This window comes from Dipodomys ordii, unplaced genomic scaffold, assembly GCF_000151885.1.
Source record: "Dipodomys ordii isolate 6190 unplaced genomic scaffold, Dord_2.0 Scaffold1000003778, whole genome shotgun sequence".
NCBI classification, from domain to species: Eukaryota; Metazoa; Chordata; class Mammalia; order Rodentia; family Heteromyidae; genus Dipodomys; species Dipodomys ordii.
In genome coordinates this window covers 5-22,434 of record NW_012287395.1, presented here as the reverse complement: position 1 = coordinate 22,434, position 22,430 = coordinate 5, and the positions used below count along the sequence as shown (strand labels likewise).

At 47.7% G+C, this 22,430-nt stretch overlaps 1 protein-coding gene across 1 annotated transcript; it reads right to left on the bottom strand.

Annotated features, from left to right (window-relative positions):
• Positions 1–17,527: 17,527 nt before the first annotated feature.
• LOC106002869 (cytochrome P450 2B1-like) lies at positions 17,528–22,200 on the bottom strand (the record flags this gene model as incomplete). Its single annotated transcript, XM_013037623.1, has 4 exons — positions 17,528–17,927; positions 19,396–19,537; positions 20,310–20,497; positions 22,053–22,200. Coding segments are annotated over 4 exons (660 nt in total), but the record flags the coding sequence as incomplete, so codon positions are not given.
• Between the last annotated feature and the right edge of the window lie 230 nt (positions 22,201–22,430).

Below are 22,430 nucleotides of genomic sequence, written 5' to 3'. Positions count from 1 at the left end.
CTTGGGAAAAAGAAACTCAGGAACAAAGCTGAGCAGTGAGTTCAAGGCCCAGAACGGGAACCAAAAGAGAAAGAGACCAAGACCAAGACTAAGACAGAGACAGAGAGGCTAAATTGAGTCTCCTGGAACTGGATTAGTTGCCATGAGAACAGATGATTATACATCAAGTTTAACTCCTGGCATTTTGGCCTCATCTACACCCATCCTTTTACCACCTTCCCACATGATCCCAACCATGTGAGGTACTCACTGTGAAGCCTTCATCAGGAGCCTAGAAAATGCCAGCACCAGAATCAGGAGCTCAAGCAACCTCTTTTCGGGTCTGGGAAGGTGGCTCAGTGGTAGAGTGCATGCCTAGCATGCATGAGGCCCTGGGTTCGATTGCTCAGCACCACATGAAAAGAAAAAAGCTGGAAGAGGCATTGTGGCTCAAGTGGTAGAGTGCTAGCCTTGAACTGAAGAGCTGAGGGACAGTACCCAGGCCCAGAGTTCAAACCCCACGACCAACAACAACAACAAAAAAAAAAACCTCTTCTCTTGATAAACTGTCCAGGCTTGGATATTTTCTGATGGCAACAGCAAATAAGCTCACACAGAAGGGAAGAGTTTAAGTTCCTGTCTTCTTGAATCTGGTTGATCTTAATCAACATACTCCCTTCAAGTACCAGACTTCTCTTCCATGTAATTGAGACAGGAGCTGTGAATAAATACCTCTACCCACTTTTCCTTCCTGCTCAAGAAGAGAGCTACAGCTGCATTTCCTCTGAAGTGAGGTTGTGTTATGTGACTGGGTTCTGTGTATGTATGTGTGTGTGTAAGTATGCATGCGTGCACACATGCATATGTAGGTCGTGGGGCTTGAACTCTGGTCCTGAGTGCAACTCCTGAGTTTCTTTTGCTCAAGACTAGCATTCTACCACTTGAGCTACAGCACTACTTCCAGCTATTTCTGAATAGTTTATTAGAGATAAAAACGCTCATGAGGCCAAGTGCTAGTGGCTCATGCTTGTAACCCTAGCTGCTCAAGAAGCGGAGCTCTGAGGATTGCTGTTCAAAGCCAGCCCAGGCAAGAAAGTTTGTGTCTCAAAGAAGGCCAGATCTGGCACTGTGATAGTGGCAGTGTGCTAGCCTTGAGCAAAAGAAGATCAGGAACAGAGCTCAATCCCAATGTTCAAGTCCTAGGACTGACAACAAAAGTTTCAAGGATTTTCTTGCCTGGGCTGGCTTTGAATTATGATCCTCAGATCTCAGCCTCCTTAGTAGCTAGGATTACAGGCATGAGCCACCAGCACCTAGCCGTGGCTGAATTCTTGACATGGAATCTGAAGGAAAATAGTGTTTCTGATCTGGTCTCCAAAAAAAGATCCCAGTTAGGCACCAGTGGCCCAGGCCTGTAATCCTAGAGATTCAGGAGGCTGAGAGCTATTGATCACAACTGGAAACCAGCCCAGTCAAGAATGTCCATGAGACTCTTATCTCCAGTTATTTTTTAAAAAGCTGGAACTGGAGCCATGACTCAAGTGGTAGAGCACTGGCCTTGAGCAAAACAAAGTCAGGGACAGCACCCAGGACCTCAGTTCAAATCCCAAGACCAGTAAAAAAGGAAAAAAATGCTATCTGAGCCAGGTACTAATGGCTCACGTCTGTAATCCTAGTTATTCAGGAGACTGAGATCTGAGGATTATAAAATGATGGAAGCAGAGCTGTGGCTCAAGTGGTAGAGCACCAGCCAGCCCGGAGTGAAAACGCTCAGGGACAGTATCCAGGCCCCTAGTTCAAGCCCTAATACCAACACACACAAACACACAAGATCATGACTTAAACTTCAGACAGCTCTGCCTTCAATTCTGCCCCTACCCAGTTCCTTCACTTCCTGGAGTCTATTTGTCTCTCTTTGTTTCTCCCTGTTTATCAAAAAGCAACTATATATTGTTATATAATATCTTGTACAAGATAAACAAACGAAGTGGGAGGAGAGAGAGTTGAGCTTGGCTTCCTCTGCAGGCCAGAAGATGACACGTGAGCCATGAGCTGGATGAGCACACACATGGAAATACCTGCGGACAGCATTCAAGCAGCTGGACCTGCCCACAGCTTGGGCTTTGGTCCCCAAAGCAGAGGGCACTGACATGAAGCACCAGGCAGGAAGGCCCAGTTGGGAAACTGAGGCAGGGAGCCTGCATGGTAATGACTGTATTAGTTGTCCAGGCTCTAGTAAGAAAATAGCATGGGCTGGGTGGTCTCAATGACAGCAATTCCTGTCCCCTGTGGACGAAGGATAGAGAAGGCCATGATTAGACTATCAGTGGGTCTGGCTTTTCCAAGGCTGGCAGGGACAATTAGCACCATACCTGTTCTATAGCTCCTGGTTTTGTGGTCATCTTTGGCATGCCAGGGCTTGTAGAGGCATCACTTAATCTCTGCCCCTGAATTCAAGACTCAGGACTGTCAGGAAGGAAGGAGGGGCGTTCACGCTAATCCTAACCTCCAAAGGCAGCAGGTGTCTCAGGATCTCCAACATTTGGCACAGGGAGTGTCCCTGCAGGCAGGGGCGGACTGATCTGGGGCACGAGGCAAGGGGTCAGGGTGCCATGGGCTGCTGAGACTCTCAGGGCTGCTTTATTGTTCGGTTCTTTGATTTCATGTCAGTCCTGGGGCTTGAACTCAGGGCCTGGGTGCTATCCCCGAGCTCCTTTTGGCTCAAGGCCAGAATGGTACCATTTTTGAGGCACAGCTCCACTTCCAGGTTTTTCTGTCATTAATTGGGGATAATAAGAGTCTCACAGACCTTCCTGCCCAGGCTGGCTCCGAACTGTGATCCTCATACCTCAGCCTCTTGAGTAGCTAGGATGACAGATGTGAGCCATTAGTGCCTGGCTTCTCGGGGCTGTTTTATTCTTTCATTCTTTTCTTTCATGCCAGTACTGGGCTTGAATGCAGGGTCTGGGCGCTACCCCTGAGCTTTTTCACTCAAGGATGGTTGCTCTACCACTTGAGTCACAGTTCCACTTCTGGCTTTGCAATAGCTAATTGGAGATAAGAGTCTTATGGACTTCTCACTCCTGGCTGACTTTGACCCCTGATCCTCAGATCTCAGTCTCCTAGTAGCTAGGATGACAAGTGTGAGCCACCGGTGCCCAGCACTCAGGTAGGCTTTGAGACTCCATGACAACATGTATGTCCCAAACCTGGCAGGTAAGAGGTTTTTTTTTTGTTTTTGTTTTTGGTTTTTGGTTGGCCGTGGGGCTTGAACTCTGGGCCTGGGTGCTGTCCCTCAGCTCTTCAGCTCAAGGCGAGTGCTCTACCACTTGAGCTACAGCACCACTTCCGGTTTTCTGGTGGTTTATTGGAGATAGGAGTCTCATGGTCTCTCCTTCCCGGGCTGGCTTTGAACCCCGATCCTCAGATCTCAGCCTCCTGAGTAGCTAGGATTACAGGCGTGAGCCACCAGCGCCCGGCAGGTAAGAGTTATTGAATAAAAGTCCACTCCTCCTCACTCTGCTTCTGATTGGCCAGGACCAGTGGTGGGGGTGGGGCTGAGGCACTGGGCAGCTGGACAAAGTGAAGACATGGAGGCTCCAAGAGGACATACGGGGAGGGTTGAGAGGGATAAAGTTGTTCTAATCCGATATGGAGTGCTGTGACCCAGATCTCAGACTCATCCAAGCTATGGATGTTTCCACATAGCAGCTCACCACACAAGATGTGCAGAGAAAATGGACAACGGATGTCAAACACCAAGCCTTGCTTTCACCCGAGCCCTGGCCCTAAATTATAGGGACACTCTGAGATCAGATTCCATCAGTTGGTGAATATTCTCTTTCTAACCTGGCATTCATTTCACAGAAGTTGCTGGAGAGGGGGGCTAAGATCTAGTGGAGTCAAGGATGGGGACCCACTGTCCAGTGAGAAAATGGTGTGTGACAATGCTTGGAGACACTGGGTGCAGGTGGCTCACATCCTGTTACTCATAAGGCTGAGATCTGAGGGTTCTGCTTTGAGACCAGCCAGGAAGGAAAGTCCATGAGTATCTGATCTCCAAGGAACCACAAAAGAGTCAGAAGTGGAGGTGTGTCTCGAGTGTTAGAGTTCCAATCTTGAGCAAAAAAAGCTAAGCAAAAGTACAAGGCCCTGAGTTCAAGCCCTGGTACAGGCTCACAGCAGAGCCAACATTTATTTTTTAATAAATAAAATAAAATATCCATTTTAGAGGTGGAGAGAGTAGCTCCGTGTTAGAATACTTGCTCGATTTGTAACAGACCATGGGTTTCAAACTTAGCATGCCAAGTAATAATAATAATAATAATAAATCACTTCTGAAGAAAATTTACTTTTTAAAAACTTCCTCTGGCTTCTAGTGACTGGGCTAGAAATGGAGGAGTAAAGTACAGACAGAGACACAGACACAGACAGAGAGCCAGCCAGTCCTAATCTTCCCTAGATGTCCCTGGCCCCCTTCTGAATTTCACAATCATTTAACAGGTGAGAAAAGAGGGGGAGCACTGAGACCCAGAAGGTGATCCAAAAAGCAGTGACCCCCAAAAAGCTGCTCACAAACCTGTGCACCAGCCAGAATCTACCCTCGGGGTGGTTTCCATCTTCCTGAGTTGTCTTGATAACTAGGGAGCTGATTGCTTACATTGTCTCGGTTTCAGAAAAGAGTAGAGTATGACTGACATAAAGAGCTCAGCTAGAGAGCTAGTGAGACCTCAGATCAGCAAGAAACACACACACACACACACACACACACACACACACACACGATCAAGGTTAATCACCTAGGACAGACCACCACCTAGTGGTCACTGTGTGCCCTGCTTCTGAACTGAAAAGGAGACACAAGATTCAAAGAATAATAAGAAAGCCCAACTCTGGCGGCTCAAGTGTGTAATCCTAGTTACCCAGAAGGCTGAGATTTGAGGATCACAGTTCAAAGCCAGCCCAGACAGAAAAGTGTATGAGACTTTTACCTCCAAGAAACAGAAAAAAAGCCAGACATGGAGCTGTGAATCAAGTAGTAGAGTAGAGCCACCAGCCTTGAGTGAAAAAGCGAAGGGACAGAGCCCAGGCATTGTGTTCAAGCCCCAGCACTGGCACACACACAAAAAAAACAGGACTGGGAATATGAATCAGTGGTAGAGTGCTTGTTAAGCATTCATGATGCCCTAGGTTCAATTCCTCAGTACCAAATAAACATAAAAGGCCTCAAGTAGTACTGTGGCTCAAGTGGTAGAGTGCTAGCATTGAGCAAAAGAAGCTCAGGGACAGTACCCTAAGTGCAAGTCCCAGGACTGGAAAAAAGAAAAAGGAAAGAAAAATACCAGAAGAAAAAAAAGGGCATAGAGTGTAACTCAAGTGGCAGAGTGCATGCCCTAGCAAGTGTGAGAATCCAAATCTCAGTACTGATCCCAAAAAAACTCAACTTGGTACGTGTGTGTGTGTGTGTGTGTGTGTGTGTGTGTGATTGGTCTTGAACTCAGGGCCTGGGCATTGTCTCTGAGCTCTTTTGCTCAAGGCTATCATTCTACACTTTGAGCCATAGAACCACTTCCAGCTTTTCCTTCCAGCTTTTCCTGAGTAGTTTATTGAAGATAAGAGTCTCAGGAACTTTCTGCCCAGGCTGGCTTAAACCATGATCTTCAGATCTCAGCCTCCTAAGTAGCTAAGATTATAGGCGTGAGCCACCAGTGCCTGGCTTTCAATCTAGTATATGTGTGCATACATATATATGTATATATGTATGTGTACATATATGTACATTTATGTATATTTATGCATATATGTATATATATGTATTTATGACCTATTTCAAGTTCAGTATTGCACACTGATGCATTCTGTGTGGTCTATTCTCCACTGTACCCCCAAGTACCCCACAAACAGGCCTAGTCATAGAGGTGACTCACCTCTGCAGATAAGTTGAAAAGCCAGGTGCTAGTAGCTCACTCTTGTCATCCTAGCTATTCAGGAGACTGAGATCTGAGGATCCCAGTTCAACGCCAACCCACACAGGAAAGTCCATGAGACTCTTATTTCCAATGAAAGACCCAAAAAAAACAGAAAGCAAAATAAAACAAAAAGAACAACAAAAAACAGAAGTGGAGTGTGGCTCAAATGGGAGAGTGTAAGCCTTGAGCACAAAAGCACAGGGACAGCGCCCAGGCCCTGAGTTCAAGCTCCTGGGCTGCCAGAAAATAAATAAGCAAACAAGTAAAGAAGCTAAGATGAGGAGGTCCCTGGAGCCTACACTAACTGACACAGGAGGAGAAAGCTTCTGGATCTTTCCCACTCACTCCTCATTCTGGAAGCCAGGGCATGGTAGCAATGGAAAATGAATTCAATGGAGATAGAATTTACTTTAACTGTATGTGAGGAGAGATTGTGACTTCTATGACTAACTCCCACAGGCGGCCAGCATCCAATGAAGATCTTTTAAATGAAGAAAAATATGAAGAAAGCAAAAAGAAGGGAGAGGAGGAAGGGGAAGAGAAGGAGGAAGAGGAAGAAGAGGAGGAGGACAAGGAAGCAGAGGAGGAGGAGGAAGAGTGTTTGAAGGAGGGGGGGAGAGGGAGAAGCAGCAGCAGCAGCAAAATTTTGTCATGGGAAAAAGTGAGGGAACAGAAGACATGGTACAAAAGGAAATGTAGCTGGGCACCAGTGGCTCATGCTTGTAATCCTAGCTACTCAGGAGACTGAAATCTGAGGACCACCATTCAAAGCCAGCCTGGGCAGGAAAGTCCATGAGACCCTTATCTCCAATAAACCACCAGAAAACCAGAAGTGGTGCTGTGGTTCAAGAGTTACAGAGCTCACCATGAGCTGAAGAGTGCAGGGACAACACCCATGCCCAGATTTCAAGCCCCACGACCAACAAAAACAAAAGCAGAAGGAAACGTACTCATTAGCTGACTCATGTAATTGTGATCCCTCTGTACATCACCTCTACAACAATAAAGTAAATCCATTTTTAAAATTGTCATTTCAAAGAAAAGTGCTTCATTTGTAAAGTGGGGACAGGGAAAATAATAAAGTAGCAGAACGGTTCATAGAGGGTTAACCTTTTTGTTTGTAGGGATTAAGGCAGAGAGAAGCATCATGCTTTTTTGTTGAGATGGAGTCTCATTAACTGTTTGCCTAGACTAGCCTCAAACCGTGATACCTGTTGTCAGCCTCATAAGAAGCCAGGATTACAGGTGTGAGCCATGTTGCCTGGCTGAAACAATTATTTTTACAATGACGCTCTCTTTATTTTCTTCCTTTTTTGTTTTCCTAGTCTTGGGGTTTGAACTCTGAGCCTGGGCACTGTCCCTGAGTTTCATTGTACTCAAGGCTAGCACTCTACCACTGAGCCACAGCGCCACTTCCAGCTTTTTCTGTCTATGTGGTACTGAGAAATCGAATCCAGGGCTTCATGCATACTAGGCAAGCACTCTACCACTGAGCCACATTCCCAGCCCTCTTTATTTTTTTAAATGGAGACAGAGTCTCACTATTAGCTCAGGTTGGCTTGGAATTCTCAATGCTCCAGACTCAGCTTCCAAAGTGCTCTGATTACAGTCAGACAACACCATACTGAGCCACAAATAACATTTCATAACATAAGTGGGCTGGAACAAGATGATAGCTGGATACAGAAATGAACCTAAAGATAGATCTAGGTTTAGCCTGGTATGATGGCATCTGCGTGTACTTCCAGGACTCAGGAGGCTAGGGCAGGAGGGTCTGAGTTTGAGGGTAGCCTTGGCCACATAGGGAGAGCTTGTGAAAGAAAAGGGCTGAGAAGAAAAGAGAAGAGAAGAGAAAAGGAAAGAAAAGAGAAAAAAATGAAAAAAAGGGGAAGGTTAAATTGGTACTAGGCCTAGAACTGACTCACTGGAGAGAAAATTGGACTTTCTCACAAGCTATTGGCTATTTTTCTGAGGTTATGGGAGAGTCTTTATCTAAGTAACAACATGGCTTTGTTTCCAAGCATTTCCTTTCCCCACCATCCCACAACTTGTACAGTCAATTCCTCACATATTCACCCACCAAAACTCAATGAATAAATTCAATTCTTATTCCTTGCTGTCTGTAGCCTTAGGCTGGTGTAAAAAAAAATATCTGTGCATTTTGTACTTTTGTGTGACTCCATGCATGAGTGCATCATTAACATTGTTTCCTCCCATTTGTGGGTCTATGCTCACTCAATTTACTGGAGAGATTCAAATAATCGAGTAGCTGAAGGGTAAAGGAAAAGGGTAAATCTCCTCCAAGTGTAGGAGACAGAAGATAAGAGGTTCTTCAAAGCTGCTTCTTCCTGAGAAACACTGACTCCTAAATTGGGTCATGAATCAATGGGAACAGGGTAACAACCAGGTAGCCCTGACACCTTCACTGTGTACCTCAAATCCTTTGTCTTGAGCAATTATGACAGCCATCTTGGACAGCCATCTTGGAAGCCATCTTGAACGGCCATCTTGGACAGCCATCTTGGACAGTCATCATAGAAGCCAAGAAAGGCTTTGCCATGGGTCAATGACTGTTGCTGTCCCAAGGCCCCACCTGGGCTATCCTGAGACCAAGGGGCTGTGAGACCTTGTCTGCTCACCTCTGCTCACAGGTATGCCTTGGGGCTGTTGTGGCTGCATACATTCTCCCTTTCTGCCCCCAGGTCCTCATCTATTCAAGCCTAACGCAAATGTCTGCACCCCTGGAAGATGGTTGAAGAGATCTTAAAGCCTGCCTTCCTGTGGCTGCCAGGTAATAAATCCCCTTTCTCTACCCTTCATTCTGTCCTTTAGTTTGGTGGATAGGGGTAGTGACCCAATCTGACATGTGCAACTCCTAGACTTTGATCCTGGGTTCTGAAAACTCCTCTTTCAAGGAGACTGGGGAGATGGGGTGAGAGGAGAGTGTCTGAGAGAATGGCGAAGGAGTACCTGAAGCCATAGAGGTCAAGGATGTGTCTAGAGACATCAGTTGGTGGTCAAAGGTCAACTAACAGTGTCCCCAGCCAGAATGCCTTTGGTACAAGGCCTGGGGAAACAGCCAGGTTCTTGAAATTCCACTTCCTAAAGTTCTGTGTGTTGGGTGGAACAACTTGGAAGAAATGAATGGAGAGACCACTAAAGACAAGCAAGGCTGTAGGAGAAAAGATCCAGGAGTGAGTTCAGTGCAGTGGACCAGAGAGGAGACAGGCCAGGGCTTAACCTAGGATAGTAAGGCCAGCTGCAGACCATTGGCTTGGAGGATCTAGAACAAAATAATCTCCAGCAATTTCTAGAACTTGTATCTCCAACATCCAGCCTACAGGAACCCCAGGATTGACAGCCTTCTAGAAAAATCCATGGTACTCAGCTAGGCTCTCATTTAAGCCTTGCCAAACCCTGGTACCTGGCTCTGCTGAGATGTAGCTGTAGGAAAGAGTGGAAGAGGCTTGGCTTTTGGCAGCTGAAGCATGTGTGGTATGGATGTATCTTCTGGCCTGGGGTGAGGAGTCAGCATGGGAGGGAGGCCAGGATCTACCCAGAATGATTCAATTACTGTGAAATCTTCCTGTAGCAACCTCTACATCTTTGTTCTGTACACTTGTTGCTTTGGGGTGAATGTTTAGAGGCTGTCAAGTTATCCTTCAATCATTTCTTCAGAGATGAACATCAGGGCCTCAAGTCTATAGTCCTAGCTTCTAAGAATCTGAGATCCTAGGGATCAAGGTTCAAGGCTAGGTTGGGCAGTAAAGTCCATTTGATTTCATCTATTAAAAATTAACCATAGCCAGGTGCCAGGGCTCACACCTGTAATCCTAATTACTCAGGAGACTGAGATCTGAGGATCATAGTTCAAAGCCAGCCTGGGCAGGAAAGTCTGTGAGACTTGTATCTCCAATTAACCACCAGAAAACCTGAATTGGGGGGCTGGGAAGATAGCTCAGTGGTAGAGCACTTGCCTTGCATGCATGAGGCCCTGGGTTCGATTCCTCAGCACCACATAAGCAAAAAGAAAAAAGCTGGAAGTGGCGCTGTGGCTCAAGTGGTAGAGTGCTAGCCTTGAGCTGAAGAGCTGAGGGACAGCACCCAGGCCCAGAGTTCAGGCCCACGACTGGACCCAAAAAAAAAACCTGAATTGGTGCTATGGCTCAAATGATAGAGCTCAAAAGCTCAAGGACAGCACCCAGGCCCAGCCTTCAAGCCCCACAGCTGACAAAAAAATTAACCAAAAATGGCCAGGCATTGGTGGCTCAAACTTGTCACACTAGCTATTCAGGAGGCTGAGATCTGAGGATCACAGTTCTAAGCCAGCTCAGCCAAGAAAGTCCATGAGATTCTTATCTCCAGAGAACCAGCAAAAAGCTGGAAGTAGGGGTATGGCTCAAGTGGTAGAGTGCCAGCCAATGAATGAATAAGCCAAGTGAGAGCACAAGGTCCTCAGTGCAAGTCCCAATACTGGTATAAAAACAAAGGCAGGAAAACAGAGAGAGAACTGGGAGAAGGGACAAGGGAAGAGCACAGTTAGGAAACAGGTGCAGGCAAGTGAGAGGCGGCTGATGATGTTCTCAGGACAGCAAATGGTGGCTGGCCACAGTCACAGGCATTGTTGCCTGGCAGATGCTCTGCTTCTCTTTTCCTTGGGGGCAGCTTCCATCCCTCTTTGTAAAATGTTATTAGTCCTGTCCTTCCTCCAACCCTGGGGAGAAAGGCATGGAGAGAGGCATGTACACTGGACACAGAAATACCAAGCTTTCCTCTTTTGCAGTTTGTGTGTGTGTGTGTGTGTGTGTGTGTGTGTGTGTGTGTGTGTGTGTGTGTTCTTGAGCTTGAACTCAGGACTTGGTCACTGTTCCTAAGCTTTTCTTTGGTCAGTCGTGGGGCTTGAACTCTTGGTCTGGGCACTTGGATTAGGCACTGTCCCTGAGCTCTTCAAATCAAAGTGAGTGCTCTACTGCTTGAACCACACCACCACTTCCAGTTTTCTAGTGGTTAACTGGAGATAAGAGTCTCACAGACTTTACTGCCCAGGCTGGCTTTGAACTATGATCCTCAGATCTCAGCCTTCTGAGTAGCTAGGATTACAGGCATGAGCTACCAGTGCCCACCCCCTAAGCTTTTTACTCAAGGCTAGTGCTCTACCACTTGAGCCAAAGTTTCATTTCTGGCTTTTTGCTGGTTCATTGGAGATAAGAGTTTCATAACCTTTCCTGCCTGGGCTAGCTTTGAACTGAGATCTTCAGATCTCAGCCTCCTGAGTAGTGAGGGTGACAGGCATGAGACACTGGCACACAGCAAGGCAGTTATTTGTATTGCTTATTATATCTGGACTTGGCTCTATTTTCAATCAGGCTGAAGTGGTGTTCCTATTAAATCCTGAATACACAGCCGAGCACCAGTGGTTCACATTTGTAATCCTAGCTACTCAGGAGGCTGAGATCTGAGGATCCCAGTTCAGAGCCAGCTTGGGCAGAAAAGCCCGTGAGCCTCTTACCTCCAAGAACTACTCAGAAAAAAGCCAGGAGTGGCATTGTGGCTCAAGTGGTAGAGAGTTAACTTTGAGCACAAAGAGGCTCAGGGACAGTGCCTAAGGCCTGAGTTCAAGCCCCAGGACTGGCAAGAAAATAAAAATAAATTTAAAACTCCTGAACACAAACTTGCTGGTGCAAAAGAGTTAACGGGCACCTAGAAGCAAGGCTGCTGAACTCAAGGCATCTGGCTTTTCCTAGAAGCTGCCAACTCTACCTCTGCCACCCCTGCAGCAAGTGGCCTCCAGGGGAATAAATAGAACGATCAATCAATAGTATCAGGTGCAGGTGGCTGCAAGCAAACCAAGCCTCAGATGGCCACAGTCCCTTTATTTACATACTACTACTTCCTATCTGGGAGCCCCACGCCCTCCCCCCCAATCTGATCCCAGAATAAAAAGGGAAGTGAGAGGAGGGCCGGGGTGACCTGGGTTATCCTCTCATGCCTGTGTCCCCAACATCAGGCTGGGGTTCCTAGGAGAAATCTGAACACCAAGAGAGACAAGCTGGCCAGCCAGGAGGAGGGGCATGCTGGAGCCCCGCCCCTGCCCCGCCCTCTCCACCCTCCTGCACCTGATCTCTTCTGGCCCAGCCCCTGGGAGGAGGGGAGAGAGTCGACCTGCAGAGATGGATGCTGCTGCCACTGCCTCTACTGGGTAACTTCTTCCAGCTGTGCCTGGGGCCATCTGCTCAAGGCTCATAGGGTGAGTGAGCCTGGCAATGATCTGGCTGTGGGCAGGGAGCAAGAGGGTGGGGGGGTCCCCTGAGTGCTAGGGAAAAGAAGGCAGGTGCAAGGTGTCTCAGCATCAAAGGGGATCCTCTAGGCAGGAGTGGCGCTGAGAGGGAAGGGGTGTCCTGCAGAGAGACGATCCTAGGCTAGGAGAAGCCACAGAGTCCTCTAAATGGGGTCAAAGTTGGAGGAGCAGGATTCAGGAAGTGGGGAGGGGTCCACAGCAACCCTGGAAAAGTGGTGGGCAAGGAAGGACCACAAAGAAAAGCCCTGGGGAGGAGTAGCTGATGTGGTTGAGCTGAGCTTGTTGCCAGGAGGAGAGGAATTATTTTACCAGTCCTGGAACTTGAATTTAGGGCTTGAGCACTGTCCTTGAGCTATTTTGTTCAAGGCTGGTGCTCTATCACTTGAACCACAGCCCCACTTCCAGCTTTTTTTTAACTGGTTCATTAGGGGGAAGAGTCTCATAGACTTTCCTGCTCAGGCTGGCTTTGAAACAGCATCCTCAGATCTCAGGCATGAACCACTGGCACCCACACTAACTTTCTAGAATCTCGAGAAACTGACCCTCCAACTTGTAAAATAATCTGAGCATAAGAAGAGCCCTTGTCTTCCAAACTCCTGACATTAAGCAGAGATGTACCCCGATGCACAAGTAAGTTCTCGTGAAGTTTCTGATTCTGGGATTGTTTTCCACATTCTAAGATGGCCAACCAAGTTTGTCCCCTATGTGTGCTTTTGCCCTGGGCACCTGGCCGTGGGGTTCATGGCTTCCTCTCCTGTGGGGGGAGGCCCACAGACTCACCTTTATGAAAGAGTGAAAAAAGGCATCGATGCGGACCTGCAGCACGTTCCCCAGGAAAGGAATTGGGGTGGGGCCTGGGGGCAGCTTTCCTCCCTTGTTGATTTGACTCCAGACCATGAGGATGAACAGACAAGACATACTGAGCACCAGAAAGATGGTCAAGGCCCCTCCTAGGTCCATTGTGCCACACGGAGAGAGAGGTTTGCTCCTCGGCTTCAGATCCTTCCTAAATAGTTTCTGGGAGCTTAAACTGAAATCTAAATATCCTGAAACTCAGGTGTGCTGGGTATAATGCCATCAGAGGAACAGATTCCTTGGCAGGGGGTTTATGTAACTTATAATCTCCTCCCTGAGTACAATATATTGAATTCACCCTTGGGAAAATCTCTGGGAAGGGGCCTTCTCCTTTCTTCCTATTACTTATTGGTTTTTCTTCTTCTTCATTTTTTTGTCAGTTGTGGGGCTTGAACTCAGGGCCTGGACACTGCCTCTGAGCTCTTTTGCTCTACCACTAATAGAGCTAGTGCTCTACCACTTTGAGCCACAGTGCCACTTCTGGCTTTCTAGTGGTTGATTGGAGATAAGAGTCTGACAGGGACTTTCCTGCCTGGACTGGCTTTGAACCACAATCAACAGATCTCAGTCTCCTAAGTAGCTAAGATGACAGGCATGAGCCACCAGCAGCCAGATTCCAATTCTTAACTTTGACAGGAAGCCAAAGGGAAAAGAATAATCTCTTCAATAAACTGTTGGAGCCAGTCAGAAATGGCACTGTGGCTCAAAGTGGTGGAGTGCTCGCCTTGAGCATCAAAGCTAAGAGACAGTGCCCAGGCCCTGACTTCAAACCCCATGATGAACAAGAACGGGAAATTTGCTCCATAAATACTTGACATCAAGTTAACTTAAAAGACCGCAAGCTGCTGTGGCCGGGCGGTGCGATGCCGCCGGGGTCTGGTCTGGGGCTGGTGTGGTGGTTTGGACGCTGAATGTCCTCCATAAAAGGCTTGGGCCCCAACTGGGTGTAAGTGGACAGAGGTAGAAGCTTTAAGGGTCAGAGCTTAGTGATAGATGTTAGGTTATTTTGAGGCTGCCTTATAAAGGCCTATGCAGAGTTCCAAGCCCTTCCTCTTCCTCTTCCTCACTTCCCATCCATGGAGGAACAGCTTTGATCTCCCCTTCCTGTTCCAGGTACTGCCTCCTCCCACCTCGAAGGTTCTCTCTTTCTCTTTCACTCTATCACACTATCTCTCTGTCTCTCTGTCTCTGACTCTGTCTCTCTCTCCCTCTGTCTCTCTCTCTCTCATGCAAGTAGAGGTGCTTGAACTCAGGGCCTGAGCACTGTCCCTGAGCTTCTTTGCCCAAGGCTGGCACTCTACCACTTGAGCCACAGCTATACTTCTGGCTTGACTGTAGTTCATTGGAGAGAGTATCATTGACTTTCCTGCCCAGGCTGGTTTTGAACCACAATGCTCAGATCTCTGCCTCCTGAGTAGGTAGGCTGACAAGCTTGAGCTAGTGGCCCCCAGCTTTAGCTCAAATCTCAACTCAGCACTCTGCTGCTGCCTAGTGGTCAAGGGGAAGCAGTGCATGAGCTCCCCTCAAACACTTGTTGGCCTGTTTGTTTGATGGTGGGTGGGGAAAACGGAAAACTCTTTGTGAACATTACTAAGAATTCACAAAATATGTACTTTGCAACATGAGAGGAAAAAAGTCACCTCATAACAATGGACGTGTACAAGGTATTGGCAAACAAAATGTGTGGAATTTACAAGTCACTGTGTAGACTTCCCAGTCTTCCTAAGGGCTCAACTCTGCTGTCTAGAACCAAGCATTGTGAAATGTCAAGTGTTTGGTAAATGCCGAAGCTCACACACACACACACACACACACACACACACACACACAATGTTCTGTAAGCAGAATATTCTATTTACAGTATTGTGGAATATTCACACAAATACAAAATGTTCTGTAAGCAGAATACTCTGTTTACAGAGCATTGTGGAATATTCTGTGAAGAGCTCTTTCTAAAGGCAATGGGGTGGGTGCTTGTGCATGCGCGTATGCATGCACTCGCCTGAATTCATTCTCTCTCCCTCTTCCCCCACCCTCTCTGAACCTTGCTCTCTCCACTGGTTTATTCTCACCCTACTACATTTAGACATCTGGCTTCTAACCAGATTCTGCTGTCAGCTCCTTCTCATCTGAGTGGAAATACAAGAGAAATCTACTCCCAACCGATGTGCAAATCACAATCTAGAAACACAAGTAATATGAAAAGGCAAAGCCTTCAGGACCAGTGGACTCACGAATAACATCTATCAGATATTTGTAGGCAAAACTATGCTATGATTTAAAAGTGGTCCTCACATTATCCACCCTCCTCCCCCCCCAAAAAAATATAGGAAGGGAAACAATGTTACTGAAGTCATTCTATGAAGCCAGTATGAGACCCTATAACCAAAACCTGGAAAAGACATCACAAAAAGAGGAAATTGTCACCCAATTTCCTTAATGAGTATGCACACAAAAATTTCCAGGCACCAGTGACTTGTACTATAAAGCTAGCTATTCAGGAGGCTGTGATCTGAGGGTTATGGTTCACATCCAACCAGGGCAGGAAAGTCTATAAAACTCTTACCTTCAATGAACCAACAAAAAGCCAGAAGTGGAGCAATGGCTCAAGTAGTTGTGTACTAGCATCGAGCATAGAAAGCTAAGTATGATGTAAGGCCCTGGGTTCAAGACCCAGTACTAGCACAAAAATAGATAAAAGGATGGACAGATGGATGGATAGATAGATAGATGATAGAGATGGATAGTTAGAGATAGATTAATAGACAGATAGATGATAATGAAGAAAGAAAGAAAGAAAAAAAGAAAGAAAGAAAGAAAGAAAGAAAGAAAGAAAGAAAGAAAGAAAGAAAGAAAGAGTAGGTACTCCAAGGTGCCAATATAAGAATCTCACCACTCAGGGGCATGGATTAAGGAGAAGCTTGTTCAGAGAGAAGTAAGGGAGGAAGGTGAGAATGTAGGTGCCAGAGGGCTATGGCCTTGGGTGGTTATGATCATTTTCATTGAGGAGGAACATGGAAAGTATCATGTGGAGTAAAAGCAGCAGACACAGGAGATCGCCTGTTTGATTCTTTTTTTTTTTTTGTCCGTTATGAGGCCTGAACTCTGGGCCTAGCTCCATTCCTCAGCTATTCAGCTCAAGGCTAGCACTCTACTACTTGAGCCACAGTGCCACTTCTGGATTTTTCTGCTTAGGTGGTGCTGAGGAATCGAACCCAGGGCCTCATGCATGCAAGGGAAGCACTCTACCACTGAGCCACCTTCTCTGATTCTATTTATTGAAAATCTGCCAAATAGAGAAGCCAGTCCACACCAGGCCTGTTGCTGGGTGCAAGGACTGGGGGAGGGAGGAATGGGAGGCAGGAATTGAGGGATGATCGTTTTATTAGGTGCAAAGTTGTGGAAGGAATGACCAAAATGTGCTGAACTCAGAACCGGTCATGGTGCAACTCTGTGAATGAGCCAAACGCCACATTGGAAAGCAGTGCATTTTACATGCTGTGCATCTTTCTTGGGATCTACATGGAGGGCGAGGGGTGGCCCCAGGGAAGAGTTTAGACAAATTCTGGAGTCACACAGAACCCGGTCCCTCCACTCACGCCGGTGTGACCACACACCACTGATGCCATTGTGTGCTAGGGTCTCGTGTGCATCTGTAAGAGCAGCGTGCAGCTGGGGGCTCAGGCTACTCAGGAGGCTGAGATTGGAGGATCCTGAAGACCACGGTTCAAAACCAACATTCTCCCTACCTCCTGGGCAAGAACAATCCACGAGCATCTTATCTCCAACGAACCATCAAAAACAAAAAAAAAAAAGCTAGAAGTTGGGTGGAGGTGTGACTCAAGTTGTAGAGCACCACCTTTGAGTGAAAAATGAAGTAAGAACATGACACTCTGGGTTCAAGCCCTAGGACAGACAAAGAGAAAGGGAGGGAGCAAATGAGCAAGAGAGAGACACAGACAGACGTGGCCATTGTACCCACCCCATTGGGGCAGAGAAGTTGAGTATTGAGAAGGCATAGGCAGAGCCCTTGAACATATCCTGCAGAGCTCAGGAAGCCAATGGATGGGGGGGCGGGGCATGGAGCTGAGCAAGGGAGCGCCATTTTGCATTAGACAGGTGGCTTAGAAACATAACCACACAAGGATCTTGAGCCAAATTTCTCCTCTCAGCCCTGCTTCTGGATGTGTACACCCAAGAAAGGGGCTTTGTGGTTGTTATCATTCTTGTTGTTTTGCATGATTGCTTCTAAAGGCTGAAATTTTTCTTGTCAGTTATGGGGCTTGAACTCAGGGTCTGGGTGCTAGCCCTGAGCCTCTTTGTGCTCAAAGCTAGCACTTTACCACCTGAGCCACAGCGTCACTTCAGGCTTTTCAGTGGTTCATTGGAGATAAGAGTCTCATGGACTTTCCTACCCAGGCTGGCTTTGAACTTTGATTCTCAGATCTCAGTCTCCTGAGTAGCTAGGATTACAGGCATGAGCCATCAGCACCCAGCTTGCAATTGTTTAGAGGAGAAGAAAGGCCTGGTCAAGCGATGAACATGAGAGACTGTTCACATCCAAGATGGTGGAGAAGGCGTTCCTACAGAGGTGGGGGACATTTCATGACCTCAAATCCTCTGAGCCCTCTTCTGCCAGCCCGTTCAGAGGGGCAGGAAGCGCAGCTGGTAGGTGGGGGGCACTCTGCCCACGCCACTCTCACGGGGGGAGAGGTCAATGTCCTTCGGAGCCACGGGACTGGCCAAGGAGAAGTGCTGAAGGATGGTGGTAAAGAAGAGGAATAATTCACTCCGGGCGATTCCTTCACCGAGACAGATGCGCTTCCCTGTGGGCACAGAAGAGCAGCCTGTGGGTGCTGGGACAGGGCAGAGTCTTGGCCTGGCCTCATCCTTACACCCAGATGCCTGTGTCCTTCAGATGGAATGGACTACAGACTGGAAATTCAGGGTACACCTTTTTTTGGGGGACGGTACTGATCCTTCTCACGCTGGGAGGAGAAGTTGAGGTGGGTGTCCTGTGCGCATTTCTCTACTTCTTTTGTGCCCACCCTGGGATTTGAACTCAGAGCCTAGGCACTGTCTCTCAGCAGTTCTCACTCAAGGCTGGTGCTCTACCATTTGAGTCACAGCTCCACGTCTGGCTTTTTTGGTGGTAATCGGAGTTAAGAGTCTCATTGACTGTTTGTTTGGCCTGGGCTGGATTTGAATCCTCAGATCTCAGCCTCTTGAGCAGCTGGGATTACTGGTATGAGCACCAGCACCCAGCTGAAAAGTAGGTTTCATAGACTGTTAGCTCAACATTGGTTTCCTTGAGGAATCCTAATGTGGGTGGGGTGGGTGGGGAATCGCGCCTGCGTGGGCAAGGGTCCAACATCTTTTGGCACCTCTAGAATGGAGGAGGCAGGTGTTGAGGAGGGCTCAAGCAGGCCCTTCTCCTGGAACTGGTTCTGGGACTGGCTTTTCTCCCTTCTTTTTCCTTAGGGCTACTTGGACACCCTTGATATCTCCTTGGTTCTCGTAGTCTATTAGTTCAGTCTGTCTGCAGTAGGAAGCCTCTATATGTTTCTTTTCCTTGTTGTTGTTGTTGATGGGGGTGGGAGCACATGCATGCCAGACCTGGGGATTAAACTCAAGGTCTTGGTGCTGTCCTGAGCACTTTCTTCTCAAGGCTAAGTGACTTGAGCCATGGCTCTACTTCTGACTTTTTGCTGGTTCATTAGAGATAAGAGTCTCAAGGATGGGGCTGGGAAGGTGGCTCAGTGGTAAAGCGCTTGCCTTGCATGCCTGAGGCCCTGGGTTCGATTCCTCAGCACCACATAAGCAAAAAGAAAAAAAGGCTGGAAGTGGCGCTGTGCCTCAAGTGGTAGAGCACTAGCCTTGAGCTGAAGAGCTGAGGGACAGCGCCCAGGCCGAGTTCAGGTAGCCTTGAGCTGAAGAGCTGAGGGACAGCGCCCAGGCCGAGTTCAGGCCCCACAACCGGCCCAAAAAAAAAAAAGAGTTTCAAGGATTTTCCTACCCTGGCTGGCTTTGAACTGTGATCCTCAGATCTCAGCTTCCTGAGTAAGATGACAGGGGTGAGCCACTGGGGCCCACCGCAAGATGTATCTTTAGGACATAATCTAACCTCTCAAGTCCCCTCACCAGCTTGTAGTGCAGACAGAATGGGGATGGTTCAGACTAAGCAGCTAGAATATGCTATATGCTCAATAAACAAGCACCTGCTGTTGCCTGTCTCAGGAAGAGGGTGGAGCCTGCCCTCTGGTGTCCGGGAAAGGAATGGAGGATTCCACTTACCAATGGAAAAAGGCATGAAGGCATCATTCTTCTTCAGCGCCCCGTTGGCATCCAGAAAGTGGTCAGGGTTGAACTCATCTGGCTTTGCAAAGTAGTGTGGGTCATGGAGAGCAGAACTCAGGATGGGGTAGACTTCAGTGTTCTGGAAAAGGTTACAAGATCAAAGATATTGCTCTTTCTGGGACTGGACTGGAGGTGTGGTTTTGGCTGTTAGAGCACCTGCCTAGCCAGTCTAAAACCAAAACCAAGTTCAAACGCCAGTAGCATCATATATATATATATATATATATATATATATATATATATATATATATATAAAATATACTCACATGTAAGAAAATAGATTATTAAGTTTCGCAAAAATAATGAGACCCTGTTGAAAAATAGCAGCAAGTTGAGATAGAGGGTTAATGACAGAAGAGGTAACCTGGGCACCTGTAGTTCACACCCATAATCCTAGCTACTCAGGACCTGAGATCTACAGCATCTCAGTTTGAACCCAGCCCAGATAGGAAAATCCATGAAACTCTTATCTTCTGTGGTTCAAGTGGTAGAGCACCAGCCTTGAACACAAAAACTCAGGAACAGACCCCAGGCACTGAGTTCAAGGTGAAGAAAAAGGAGTGGGAGGCAAAGGAGGAGGAGGGAGGAGGAGGAGGGTAAGGAGAATGAGATGAAAGAGGAGGAGACAGAGAAAAAGAATGGCAAGGAGAAGAAAAGGAGGAAGAGGAAGAGGAGGAAGGAGGAGAAGGAGAAGGGAGGAGGAGAAGAAGGAAGAGAAAGAGACAGAGGAGAGGAGCAGAAGAGAGAGGAAGAGCAGGAGGAAGAGGATGAGGACTAGGTCGAGGAGGAGGGAGAGGAGGAGTGAAGGGGGAAGGGAGAGGGAGGGAAGGGAGGGGCCCAGCATGCCTCACCTTGGGGATGATGTACCCTCGGAACTCAGTGTCCTTGGTGACCGCATGAGGCACCCCGATAGGGAGGAGGTCAGAGAACCTCTGGATCTCGTGGATGACAGCGTCGGTGTAGGGCATTTTGGTGCGGTCATCGAGGGCTGGCGGGCGGTGAAGGCCAATGACCTCCTTGATTTCCTTTTGGACTCTCTCTGCACAGACAAGGGGGACAGTGAGCCGCACCTCGTGGAGACACTGCAGCGAGGACACTGTTTCCCGAGTGTTTATGACGTCATGACAACCTGCAGCGAGTAGCTCCGTGATCGCTGCCCTCAGCACAGTCCTCTAGGGGACAGGGCAGGGGGAGACACAGCAAGAATTCACAGCATGTCACAACATAAAAGTGTGTGCCCTTGTGGGGCTGGGAAGGTGGCTCAGTGGTAGAGCATTTGCCTTGCATGCATGAGGCCCTGGGTTCGATTCCTCAGCACCACATAAGCAAAAAGAAAAAAGCCGAAAGTGGCACTGTGGCTCAAGTGGTAGAGCGCTAGCCTTGAGCTGAAGAGCTGAGGGACAGTTCCCAGGCCCAGAGTTCAGCCCCCACGACCGGACCCAAAAATAATAATAATAATAATAAAAGTGTGTGCCCTTGGGTACTCATGAGTAAATCAATCGATCAATGAGCAGATGGATGGGTGAGTGGATGGGTGGATGAATAGATGAATGGATGGTTGGGTGGGTGAATGGATGAATAGATGCATGGGTTGATTGGCTAGATGAGTGGATGGGTGGACAGATGGATAGAGTGGATGGATGGATGGATGGATGGATGGATGGTGATTGGATGGATAGATGGATGGATGGATGGATAGATGGATGGATGGATGGATTCGATAAATAGGTAGACGGTTGGATGGGTAGATAATGGATAATGGATGTTTTGGGCAGGCAGGTGGATACCTAGACTGGTGAATAAAGAGATGCATATATGGGTAGATAGAAAAATAGATAATTGGATGGCTTGATGAGTGGGTGTATGGATGGATGGATGGATATGTGTGTAGGTAGATTGGTAAATAAATGTATGGATAGATGAGTGAAAGGATGAATGGATGGAGTGGTAGATGGATGGATGGCTAGGTGGGTGTATGGATGGATGGATTGGTACAAGGATGAGTGAATATGTGGGTAGATGTATGCATGCATGGATGGATGGACAGATAGGCAGATGGATGTATATACACATACATGGATGGATGGATGGATGGATGGGTGTGTGGATGGGTGAATGGGTGGAGTGGGTAGATTGATGAGTGGATAGCTCAATTTTTTAAGCAATGTGACAAAGGAGTGGAAGAAGGAATCAAAATTCTTTCTTTGCCCAGCAGAGGTCAAGTTTAGTTAAGAGGTCGTCCACAGCCTGGAGAGATGCTGGAATAAGAGGCCAGCTAGCCCGGTACTGGTGGCTCACGCCTGTAATCCTAGCTACTCAGGAGGCTGAGATCTGAGGATCGCAGTTCTAAGCCAGCCCGGGCAGGAGAGACCGTGAGACTCCTATCTCCAATAAACCACCAGAAAACCGGAAGTGGTGCTGTAGCTCAAGTGGTAGAGCGCTCGCCTTGAGCTGAAGAGCTGAGGGATAACGCCCAGGCCCAGAGTTCAAGCCCCACGACCAACCAAAAAAAAAGAGGCCAGCATCTCTCTCATGCTTTGCCCACCTCTGCAGTCCACAGAGGCTCCGCAGGCCTCACCGATCGGCTGCCTTACCTGCAATGTGGGGGAACTTCATCAAGATGAGGAAGCCGTAGCGCAGGGTGGTGCTGCTGGTCTCGGTGCCCGCAAAGAAGAGCGAGAGCAAGGAAATGATGAGATTCTGATGGTGGAACTCGGTGTGAGGATTGGATTTCTCCTGGTTTAGAGGAACAGGGGAGGAGGGGGATCAGAGGAGACAGAGACCTCACTGTGGGAAGGTACACAGAGTCTCTGGGTGCCCTCCCTGTTTTAGGATTCATGCTATTTCACCTGCAACACATCAGCCATTCAGTTCTGTCTCTGGCTCTCTCTTCCCTCTATCTTACTCTCGTATTCTTTTTGTTATTGTTGTTGTTGGTCGTGGGGTTTGAACTCTGGGCCTGGGTGCTGTCC